Genomic DNA, 12,659 nt, shown 5'->3' with positions numbered 1-12,659 from the left:
TTACAGCACTCTCCATGGGATGAAAGATCCAAATTCTAGCAGCAATTTAACCCAGTTAGCACAAATGCTTATACTGGCATTTTTAAGAGTTAACACTTGTAAATCTTTCAGAAATATACGGGGCATAACCTCAAATGAGATTTTATTAATATATGGTCTTTTTTTCATTTTTATTCTCTACCCTCATCCCTAACCACTCCACAAAACTCCACTCTTGACTTTTTGCAACCAGCATACAAAGGTCCTTTATTTGGGGAGTGTTGACACCAATTGGTCAGCCTGTAACAAATAGATCTATAACAGTGCAAGATGACCTCTGAAATACTGAGGCTTAACACATCATTTGTGCAAGGCATAACAAAGGCACAAGCAAAAACAAAATTCACAACTAGGCTGCAAATATGAGCAAAGTGCCACTATAAGCATCTACTAACCATCGAAGGTTACCACTAGTCATTCAGGTTGGTAACTTTACAGAAAGCCTTCATTAAGCTCTGTCCGAAGTTACGTTAAATTCATCGAATTAATTTGAAGGAATTCCCATTCACTAGTCATTTAATTCCTGACGTATTGAAAAAGCTAACAGCTGACTTCAAAAACTGTAGCACAAACCAAATATGGAACTGTTCTCCCTAGAATCAAAATTATTTAACTTTCTTCTGTGTTAAACATTTAACAGTATACAAAATATCCATTAATTATTCTTTCAGTCATGGCTTGTTTTTTTGGGGGGGGATGGGAGGGAGCTTAAGGTTTTTCTTAATATATATTTGTAATTGTTTTCCAGCTCCTGCTTGTAGAGGGCGCTCTGAGGCAGAAAATTCTATCCCCTCCTATTAAATTCAAACCCCTGCATTTTTTTTTTGCTTACTCACCCGCACACACTTGCTGAGAGTTCAGTGTCTTGCAGTTGGTGGGTAGTGAGGTGTTGGTCAATTTCAGCTGGCTCTGATTAATTGGTGCTGTACCATACAGAACCAGCGTAAACTGTCTCAGGGTACCTGAAGAGACAAAAGAATGCACCACGTTTCCGTATTACAAAAAATCCGCTACACGTTGTTCGAAGCAAGCACGTTAAATAGTGACAACCATAATAAAACTACAAGAGATATTAGAATGCAAAGACACTTCAATTTTTTTTGGAAATATAAAACAGATCGAGTTAGCATCTGGAAGACAGCAAGCGCGAGGAGAGACCTGTTTGGGTGTGGCCCTTTAATAGAATATTTGCATGAAGGGTCACCCCAAACCGTAATCTTGTCTGGATCCAGACCAACCTGGCTTTGAAAACTATGAAGGGTTTTAAGAGGGTAAACAGCAAAAGACTGTTTCTGCTGGTTGGTATATCAGTAACATAAGGGCATCGATTGAAGATCACTCGAAGAATGAACAAAGTAGTTGAAGAAATTTTTTTTACATGGAGTATCATTAGGACATGAAATGTACCACGTGGCTATTGAGGCAGAAACAAGATCAATTAAAAGGGAACTACATATTGGAAAAGAATATAAAAGGATACGGGGAAAGCACACAAAAGGGAGTAGAACAGATAGCTCCAAAAGGCACAATGGGCTCCTTCTGTACTGTAATTTCTATGATTCACATATGGCCATTGAGGAAGGGGTTTAGACCAACTACTTAATGCTTGATTTTAGAAACACAAACCATAATTATTTGCACCAGACATATTCTCCAATTCCAGCACCCATTCTCCTGATGGATTTTCATCCCATGAATGTGTAGTCATGAATGCCCAGTCAGTAAACCCCTCAGATGAGTAATCACGCTGTCTGCACGAGATAGAAACACAGTTGTAAATTAGTACAAACCCTTATGGTTCTTTCATCCCAAAATACTGAAGAAAACTTGATGGTATTATTTTATCTCTTCAGCCCCAAATGATATAGAAAAGACTTTTTTAAAAAATAAATTGTAAGCACTCATTGATTCATTTCTGAAAGTATACAATGCAATGCTTACTTATCCCCTCCCAATTTTACTTTTACTCCTAACCATACAAAACCAACATTCTACACACAAATGGCAAAGTCTATGCTTTATTTGCTGAGTGATGGACAGGGACATAAAGGGTGAAATTGTGATCTCCTGAAATCCAACTCCAAGAGCACATCGAGCAGGAATTTAGGGTAGTGCTTTGGCCTCCTTCCGTCCTTGAAAGTCTGGAAGGTAAGAATCAAGGGCTGTAATTCATGATCCCTCATATCAGAGATCAGTGCTACAGTCGCTAAACCATGAGCTCCACATAAACAAGTGGATTCAAGTTTACTCTCTGTATAAAACAATGATAGAGATAAAGACTCTCAGGTTGCCCCTGCAATGATAGGTCCAATAACTTGCTCTATTTTCTCTGACAAAAATGGGATGGAGGCCAGAAACTCAATCACATGTATCCCACATATCAGATTTACTCTGGCCCATCTCTCCTAAAGGTCAACGTCCTATGGCAGTAAACAGAATGACTCAGCTCATCTTCACTCTAGGAAGGCTAAAACTTCTTGATATTTTACAATTGAACTGTGATTATGCGTTTCAATTAAGACATTTTTGTATATTTACTTCTTTCTAGAGAGATAAGGATCCAGCAATGTTCAGAGCTGTTAAACTCTGCATTTTCTGGAAGCAAAAACCAGCCCAATATTTAGCAACATTTTTATAAAGGCAAGTTCCATTAGCAGGACTCCTTCAGATTAATGTAAGGAATCTTACAACACCAGGTTATAATCCAACAGTTTTATTTGAAAATCACATGCTTTCGGAGCTTACCTCCTTCGTCAGGTGAGTGAGTGAAGAACCCTTCACTCACTTACCTGACGAAGGAGGTAAGATTCCTTACATTTGTCCATCCCAGTCCATCACCGGCACCTCCACATCATGGCTACTCTCCTTCAGATTACTTTACAGTGGTACTGACTCGACACCAGTACAGTCAATTACTTTTAAACTGCCACTGCTCTTTGCTTACAACCCAGTGACATACATTGGGCCAGATTTTGCTGTCAAAATAACAGTGAGGCTAATGGCATTCACCGTTATTTATGCACAAATGGTACAGCAACTTCAGGCAAGCAGCAGATGCACGTTTAAATGCCAGTATCCATAAGTTGCTGTCTGAGTTGCGCCGCTCCGTTGGCTTCGTGAAAATGGGATTTCGCTGTCTGCCTCACCACTGACATGCATTGAATGTCGTGAAGTTGCTGTATTTGGACAGTAGATATGAACTAAACTCGTCACAGAAAGTTAAGTCTTGTAATTTCAAATGTAAGTACCCTTTTAATGAAGTGATGTGTTAATTACTGCCAATCAACCTCTCTGGCACTGAAAATTAACTATAACAGTTGTGGAGTCTCATTCCTTCTGATATTAATTGTTGTTGGAGATTCTAAAAACGTAAAATTTAGATTTTTAAACTTTTCCTTTCAGTCTCTTTTTTTTCCTTCTCAGTCCTTGCACTGTTCATTGCACAATCCTTCAATCGGATTGGTTAAGGTGATATACAGTTGCTTGCCCAGTTCACTCAGGTCCCAGATGCCCTGTTTCCCTCGCTGCCCTGTTATCAGCTCGCACTTTCAGCAACTTGCCAGGTAAAAATTTTTTTAAAAACCTAAACGTGCAAAGGCAAGTCTAACTAACGGCAGATGCAGTTAGATGCCCTGCTACAGCAAAATCTGGGCCATTATATTCATGGCACACAATGTACACAATTTAATAAAAAGAGGTACGGTACACATGGCACCAGTGAGTGAGCTTTAGAGTGGCTGAGGTTATTGATGACCGTAAGGACTGATTTAAGGTAGTGGGAGTGGTACTAGTGAGTACTGCTGTGTCCGTGCCTTGTCAGTTTTGGTTGTGCCATTTTGTCTCTGTCACCCTGCTCCGGTAGAATCCAGGTAACTGGCTTGCTAAAGACGTGCCAGACACCAGCAGTGAGCACCAAATGGGGTCCGGATTTCTCATGGTCCAGCATCATTTTTGCCCACGCCACTATCTTCCTTAGAGCCTTAACTGACCATGTTTGGGGCAGAAGGGGAAAGTGGCTCATCCAACCACCATCTGAGCAGGTTGCAGTTATGCTACAAGAGATTGAACTTCAAACTCCTCATTACCAGATAGAAATAAACAAAATGGTGTCAAGCACAAAGACACTTTTTAAAAAAAACCCACACATTATAGAATCAAGTGGTCTGATTTTTGTTATTCACAGGATATTATTCATAATTTCTATGTACTTTATTCTATTGTCTTTTGAGTTACCGATTTCACCAATTGATTAGCAAATTCATACCTTGGTGCCAACAGCGTTGACCTTGTCCCCATGGGGCTGGTGAGGTATATAGCCAAGTCTCCACGCCTGTTGTATGATAGTGTGATTCTTGCCTGCACATGCTCCAAAGACTGGATAAAATTTGCACTTTCAAAGCACGCATCAACCCTTTTCCGTATCTCTAGTCGGTTACCAATATCCCTAAAAAGATAGGTTGTACATCAGACCTGCAGAAAGTACTGAACTTTGTGAATTATGCAAAGGAAGTGTCACATTATCCATTGAAATCACCCATTAGCATGCACAGTATAAACAAGATCAGTTGGGCCTAGGGCTCGTGGGTCATTTGCAGGACTAGCGATCTAGGGCTGTGCAAATCCCAGGTTGAATCCTATTTCAGCTTGGCTTAGCTGGTAGAACACTTACCTTAAAATCAGATGGTTGTAGTTTCATGTCCCACTCTAGGACTTGGAACACAATCTAGGCTGGCACACTAGTGCAGTACTGGGCAGAGTGCTGCATAGTCAGATGTCATCCTTTAGATTTTAAACCAAGATCTCACCTGCCTGCTCTGGTGGTTCAGCTGGACATTAAAAGATCCCACAACACTGACTGGAGAGCAGCAGGGAGTGTCCTAGTGAACATTCCCCCCCTCCCCCTCAAACACCACCAGAAACAGATCGGTTTGACATGCATCCCTTGCTATGTGCAAATTAGCTTATGTAACAACCAACCCACTGTACATGAAGCGCTTTGGAACATTTGAGAGATGTGCTAGGGCAGTGCAAATCTTTTCTTCACTTACTGCGTTCAGTGCAATTTGCTGCTTGGATGCTGCATTTTTACTTAAAGTGCTGGAGGCAGGTAGTGGTCACCAACACGCAGATAAAAAATATGGCAGCAGCACATTCACTGTGCAAGCGAGTTGGAGCAGGGGAGAACAGCCAGTGTGGAAAACATAAAACACAAAGGGTAGGGACATGCTGACAGTGAGACAACTTCAACAAGCCATTTGGTTTTGTAATTAAGAATTCTGCACACCAGGGTTGCTGCCTATTTATTCTTCACCTTAAGGATGAAGTGGTACAACATCTGGTAGCCTTTTGATCAGCAAGTCAGAACATCTGGTCAATGGAGATTTCAGACAGCCATTCCAGTGATAAAATATATATGCAACCATATTTCCACGTAACATAATGTAAATAAAATTCTCAAAACCACCGCTGAAAGTATGTGTTACATTATCACTTCTGCTCAAACCACAGATTGCAGAAGCCAGCAGGCCTAATAGGACAGTAAGCTCTTTGTCAACATGAAGAGTTTAAAATGAAGTTGAAAAGTTTGCTTTGAACTGGTTGCAGTTATACTAGATGGTGTGAAACTGAAGACGTACGGCTCTGTCCCCAAATACGGTCCAGACAACTTCACACTCAAATTATACTGCACAGCTTGAGTCAATACAAAACCAAAACACAAACAGTATAGACTATCAGGCAGGTAAGTTTATTTAAAATTTCATATCCTATTTGTACAGCCACGCTACAAACTCAGTCATCAAATTCCTATTACATTGAATTCTCAAGAGAATATTCCTACAGTATTGACTTGCTGTTTCAATTGACCTCATGCTTTAATGAATATAATCTACTGTTATAAGACTCCAGGCTTCACCTGCCAAGATACTAACAGTAGCTCACTGTCATATGCTGCAAATCGGATTAATGCACTTTTAATGAAAATGATACTGATTAGATTATCCATATCCCAGATACTAAAACATTTGCTGGCAAAATCCAGCGGGCGCAAAAGTGAGCAGCTGTTTCAAAGCCATCACCCAACTACTGCAATCTGGCTTTCCACAATACTGCACGCATGTACATATATACTTAGAAATTGCACTGAGATATTACTGTATAAACTCAATTTATCTTATAAAATTACTTTGCTATTTTAACAGATGTCAATGCACTCTTTAAAATAGTGGACAAAGAATTTTAAACAAATACGCTGGGTAAATACGATATCGTGCAGCATATTTAGGGTATGAGTCAACCTCTCGGTGCTACATATGGGGAGTTCAGACCATATAGAATAATAGAAGTTTACAACATGGAAACAGGCCCTTCGGCCCAACATGTCCATGTCGCCCAGTTTATACCACTAAGCTAGTCCCAATTGCCTGCACTTGGCCCACATCCCTCTATACCCATCTTACCCATGCAACTGTCCAAATGCTTTTTAAAAGACAAAATTGTACCCACCTCTACTACTGCCTCTGGCAGCTCGTTCCAGACACTCATCACCCTTTAAGTGAAAAAATTGCCCCTCTGGACCCTTTTGTATCTCTCCCCTCTCACCTTAAATCTATGCCCCCTCGTTATAGACTCCCCTACCTTTGGGAAAAGATTTTGACTATCTACCTTATCTATGCCCCTCATTATTTTATAGACTTCTATAAGATCACCCCTTAACCTCCTACTCTCCAGGGAAAAAAGTCTCAGTCTATCCAACCTCTCCCTATAAGTCAAACCATCAAGTCCCGGCAGCATCCTAGTAAATCTTTTCTGCACTCTTTCTAGTTTAATAATATCCTTTCTATAATAGTAAACAATTTTACAACACCAAGTTATAGTCCAGCAATTTTATTTTAAATTCACAAGCTTTCGGAGATTTTCTCCTTCCTCAGGCAAATGTTTCAAGAGCTCCTTGAAGCCTACGCATTTATACATATTGAACAATACATGGTGTTTACAGACTGCCCCTGCAACTGCCCGTTGCCAAGGCAATCACCGTGTTCAGACAGAGAGGTGTCACCTGCAGAACCCCCGAATACACATTCAACAAAAAAACAAACAGGGAAAAAAAAAGAGAAAAAAAACAGAGAGAGGCAGAAACATCCGGAAGGCAGAGAGAGCCAGCAAATGACCCATTATATTAAAAACAGATAACATTTGTTCGCTGGTGGGGTAACGTGTAGCGTGACATGAACCCAAGATCCCGGTTGAGGCCGTCCTCATGGGTGCGGAACTTGGCTATCAATTTCTGCTCGACGATTTTGCGTTGTCGTGTGTCTCGAAGGCCGCCTTGGAGTACGCTTACCCGAAGGTCGGTGGATGAATGTCCATGACTGCTGAAGTGTTCCCCGACTGGGAGGGAACCCTCCTGTTTGGCGATTGTTGCGCGGTGTCCGTTCATCCGTTGTCGCAGCGTCTGCATGGTCTCGCCAATGTACCATGCTCTGGGGCATCCTTTCCTGCAACGTATGAGGTAGACAACATTGGCCGAGTCACAGGAGTATGAACCATGCACCTGGTGGGTGGTGTCATCTCGTGTGATGGTGGTATCTGTGTCGATGATCTGGCATGTCTTGCAGAGGTTACCGTGGCAGGGTTGTGTGGCGTCGTGGACGCTGTTCTCTTGAAAGCTAGGTAGTTTGCTGCGAACGATGGTCTGTTTGAGGTTGGGTGGCTGTTTAAAGGCGAGTAGTGGAGGTGTGGGGATGGCCATAGCGAGGTGTTTGTCCTCATTGATGACATGTTGAAGGCTGCGGAGAACATGGCGTAGTTTCTCCGCTCCGGGGAAGTACTGGACGACAAAGGGTACTCTGTTGGTTGCGTCCCGTGTTAGTCTCCTGAGGAGGTCTATGCGATTTTTTGCTGTGGCCCGTCGGAACTGTCGATCGATGAGTCGAGCGTCATATCCCGTTCTTACTAGGGCGTCTTTCAGCGTCTGTAGGTGTCCATCGCGTTCCTCCTCGTCTGAGCAGACCCTGTGTATTCGCAGGGCCTGTCCATAGGGGATGGCCTCTTTGACGTGGTTAGGGTGGAAGCTGGAAAAGTGGAGCATCGTGAGGTTGTCCGTGGGCTTGCGGTAGAGTGAGGTGCTGAGGTGCCCGTCTTTGATGGAGATTCGTGTGTCCAAGAAAGAAACTGATTCTGAGGAGTAGTCCATGGTGAGCTTGATGGTGGGATGGAACTTGTTGATGTTATCGTGTAGTCTCTTTAGTGATTCCTTGCCGTGGGTCCATAGAAAGAAAATGTCGTCGATGTATCTGGTGTATAGTGTTGGTTGGAGGTCTTGTGCAGTGAAGAAGTCCTGCTCGAACTTGTGCATGAAAATGTTGGCGTATTGGGGTGCGAATTTGGTCCCCATGGCTGTTCCGTGTGTTTGGGTAAAGAACTGGTTATCGAAGGTGAAGACATTGTGATCCAGGATGAAGCGGATGAGTTGTAGGATGGCTTCCGGAGATTGGCTGTTGTTGGTGTTGAGTATTGATGCTGTCGCAGCGATGCCGTCATCGTGGGGGATACTGGTGTATAGTGCCGAGACGTCCATCGTGGTGAGAAGTGTTTCTATAATAGGGTGACCAGAATTGTACACAGTATTCCAAGTGTGGCCTTACTAATGTCTTGTACAACTTCAACAAGACATCCCAACTCCTGCATTCAATGTTCTGACCAATGAAACCAAGCATGCCGAATGCCTTCTTCACCACCCTATCCACCTGTGACTCCACTTTCAAGGAGCTATGAACCTGTACTCCTAGATCTCTTTGTTCTATAACTCTCCCCAACGCTCGACCATTAACAGAGTAGGTCCTGGCCCGATTCGATCTACCAAAATGCATCACCTCACATTTATCTAAATTAAACTCCATCTGCCATTCATCGGCCCACTGGCCCAATTTATCAAGATCCCGTTGCAATCCTAGATAACCTTCTTCACTGCCCACAATGCCACCAATCTTGGTGTCATCTGCAAACTTACTAACCATGCCTCCTAAATTCTCATCCAAATCATTAATATAAATAACAAATAACAGCGGACCCAGCACCGATCCCTGAGGCACACCGCTGGTCACAGGCCTCCAGTTTGAAAAACAACCCTCTACAACCACCCTCTGTCTTCTGTCGTCAATCCAATTTTGTATCCAATTGGCAACCTCACCTTGGATCCCGTGAGATTTAACCTTATGTAACAACCTACCATGCGGTACCTTGTCAAAGGCTTCGCTAAAGTCCATGTAGACCACGTCTACTGCACAGCCCTCATCTATCTTCTTGGTTACCCCTTCAAAAAACTCAATCAAATTTGAGAGACATGATTTTCCACTCACAAAACCATGCTGACTGTTCCTAATCAGTCCCTGCCTCTCCAAATGCCTGTAGATCCTGTCCCTCAGAATACCCGCTAACAACTTACCCACTACAGATGTCAGGCTCACCGGTCTGTAGTTCCCAGGCTTTTCCCTGCCGCCCTTCTTAAACAAAGGCACAACATTTGCTACCCTCCAATCTTCAGGCACCTCACCTGTAGCTGTCGATGATTCAAATATCTCTGCTAGGGGACCCGCAATTTCCTCCCTAACCTCCCATAACGTCCTGGGATACATTTCATCAGGTCCCGGAGATTTATCTACCTTGATGCGCGTTAAGACTTCCAGCACCTCCCTCTCTGTAATATGTACACTCCTCAAGACATCACTATTTATTTCCCCAAGTTCCCTAACATCCATGCCTTTCTCAACCGTAAATACCGATGTGAAATATTCATTCAGGATCTCACCCATCTCTTGTGGTTCCGCACATAGATGACCTTGTTGATCCTTAAGAGGCCCTACTCTCTCCCTAGTTACTCTTTTGCCCTTTATGTATTTGTAGAAGCTCTTTGGATTCTCCTTTGCCTTATCTGCCAAAGCAATCTCATGTCCCCTTTTTGCCCTCCTGATTTCTCTCTTAACTCTACTCCGGCAATCTCTATACTCTTCAAGGGATCCACTTGATCCCAGCTGCCTATGCATGTCATATGCCTCCTTCTTCTTTTTGACTAGGGTCACAATCTCCCGAGTCATCCAAGGTTCCCTACTTCTACCACTTCTATATAGTCTTCAGGTAAAATGGGGTTAGAATCTGGGGGATAATCGGACTAGGGCACACAGACATAATTCAGTCCCCATTTAAAGTTATACATTCTGCCCTTATTTTTATATTTCCATTGTAAATTTCTGTGTCCACATTTATAATTGAAACTGTCCATATAAACTTGTCACACTGTAATTGTACTCTCTCGGCAAGGGTGGCACTGAATAACCATCAGCAGCAGGAATCCTGGCCAATATTCCCCTGCCTAATTTGAGGGGTTTAGGATGATTTTAGCATGCCTACTGCTGCCTGTCTGAGATCAGCTAATGCAGCACAGGCAGAGTATCGAACCTGGGACCCTCCTGGGCTCTGTGGCTTAGTGACTTTTAAAAAATGTATTTGGTATTTTTCCCTCCTTCATATGAATTCAAGGTTTATATTCAAAAACTTCCGACAGAATAATTTAAATGAGAAGAATAAGTTAGTAAAAGGGACAAACGCTTCTGGGAACAGTGTTCCTCAATAAAGAAATAATGAACTGGCTATTAAATTAAATGGTCAGGTTTTCATTTTTTATAATATGCCTCAATGAAGGTAATTTAGCAGAAGCACCAACAAGAATTGTGCCAGATCTATTGCAACGGTCTTACTAATCACACAGGTAATAGACAATTCTCCCTTCATTAGAAACAGGTTACCAGCAGTGTGGGCGTGGGTGTGACTGTGGACCCACACACCCACCCACAAACAGAGCTCACACACACCAGCCTTTAACTTTGCTACTACGCCCACAACCACAGTCCTGTGGTAACTGATCTGTCAGACACCCTGTCATCACAAAAGACCATTCATTCAGTGACCTGATTCAGCACAACTCGCACAGCTATCCACAGACACATGAAACCTAATTATGAGATACCTGGCACCGATGATGATCGGGTACCAATTGTCAATTTCTTTTGGTTTCCGTGAATAAACTGGATAGTCAGGACTCAATAAACAGACAGCTTTTTAAAAATTAAATTGCAATGTTGGGTAAACATTCACTTACATCATGAAACCTCAGGACTGAGTTACTTGTCCATTTTTGTGTTGGTGACTTCACTTCATGGTGGTGCAATAGTGGCAGCACAACTCAACACAGCTCTTGACCTGACATCAAAGGGCAGCAGCGAGGGGACTTGGCTGTTTCACACAGCTTCGACTCCAGTGTGGTGTCAAGCCTAGCTTATAAAGTGCTCAGGTTGTGCATTAGAGTCAAGGGCACTTGAACTTATTTTGAGTGTACCAACACTCCTGCTTTCACTCTTACTGGCCAGGTGTGCATGTACGGAGAGGTCTGTGGGACTGAGGGGTCAGATTCACAGCGAGACATTATAAACAGGGTGCTGCAAGCTATGAATCGATAAGAGGCCTGGTGGGTGGGGGGGGGGGGGGGGGGGAGGGGAAGAGAGGGAGGAGAATAAAATCTAGTTTTAAAAAGCAAACCTCTTTGGTGAAGGCTACAGTAGCAATTCTCCAACAATTTAGAATCTGCAGAGCTGGAAATTATCTGGGGTTCAGGGACTTCTCTGCTTTAGCCTTTAAAACTGCTAGTTCAATGCCAGTAGGCAATTTAATACTAAAAATATTCAATGAGTAACTCAATGGTCAACAGACGGCTCAACTCAAGAGTTAAATACTTCGGTGCCAGAGTTAAATACTGTTTGATTTTAACCAATCCAGGCTTGAAAAAAGACAAACCCCGAGATTTAAACTGTTGATGCTTTGAATCAAAATGTTGCACAGCAGTGAATAGAATTGATCTCACATGGGAAGCGGGAAAACAGTGTTAAGTCAGTATATTGACCAAATAGCCATTCTTCACGTATGAGCCTGGACAATAAGTGATGAGCTACTTGACCATGGGAGGGGGGGGCACCACAACCAAGTCGTGTGATCACTTAGTAGCAATCAGGAGTAGAATGTCTGGGCAATTTTCTACCTTTTCTAGTCTACAGACACGGAGGCCAAATATGCCAACCCAGAAAAGATCGGCAAACTCAGAGATCAGGGATCAAAACTGGTATGGCTCATTATCATATAAAGCAGTGTCTTTACCAACAGTGCTACTGGGATTTAAATAGCAAAGAAGTTAAAGATGGATGATAGTGCTCATCCATTATTAAATCAGGTGCATAAAACAGGTCATCAGTGTTGTAAAAATGTTTGCTCATAGCTCTCCTTCAGCTTGGTTAGTTAAGGTAGTGAGTAACTAGTTCCTGCACATCAAGAATGTCCCAAGTTTGATCCTTGGTCTGTGCTGACGTAACTTACCTCAAATGGGCCTGTAGTTGGGGCATAAGAATTGATCTCACCACCCCATGTTTAGGGAGCAGAATCAGAGCTCTTGTGCCTAGTTGGTATCCTGTAACTCTGATGGAAAGAGCGTGTGTGTAGACATCAGGCGAGGGCAGGATTGGGCTTGGCTGGGATATCCTCCAAGATCAAATACCCTGTTAATGCTTACTGTCAAG

The 12,659-nt window shown here is 42.7% G+C and overlaps 1 protein-coding gene across 2 annotated transcripts in view; it reads right to left on the bottom strand.

Moving 5' to 3' along the window:
• LOC137304762 (furin-like) overlaps positions 1-12,659 on the bottom strand; it is a 105,139-nt gene that overhangs the window by 12,262 nt on the left and 80,218 nt on the right. For both annotated transcript variants that reach the window (XM_067973458.1, XM_067973459.1), the window contains exons 13-15: positions 4,304-4,483; positions 1,666-1,790; positions 876-1,001 (exon numbers count right to left, since the gene is read on the bottom strand). In XM_067973458.1, coding sequence (XP_067829559.1) covers positions 876-1,001; positions 1,666-1,790; positions 4,304-4,483 — 431 coding nt within the window. The remainder of the gene's footprint in view (positions 1-875; positions 1,002-1,665; positions 1,791-4,303; positions 4,484-12,659) is intronic.

The sequence above is a fragment of the Heptranchias perlo genome, chromosome 38 (assembly GCF_035084215.1).
Source record: "Heptranchias perlo isolate sHepPer1 chromosome 38, sHepPer1.hap1, whole genome shotgun sequence".
Taxonomy (NCBI): domain Eukaryota; kingdom Metazoa; phylum Chordata; class Chondrichthyes; order Hexanchiformes; family Hexanchidae; genus Heptranchias; species Heptranchias perlo.
Note: the sequence above shows the minus strand (reverse complement) of the source record. Positions and strands in the feature narration are given on the sequence as shown.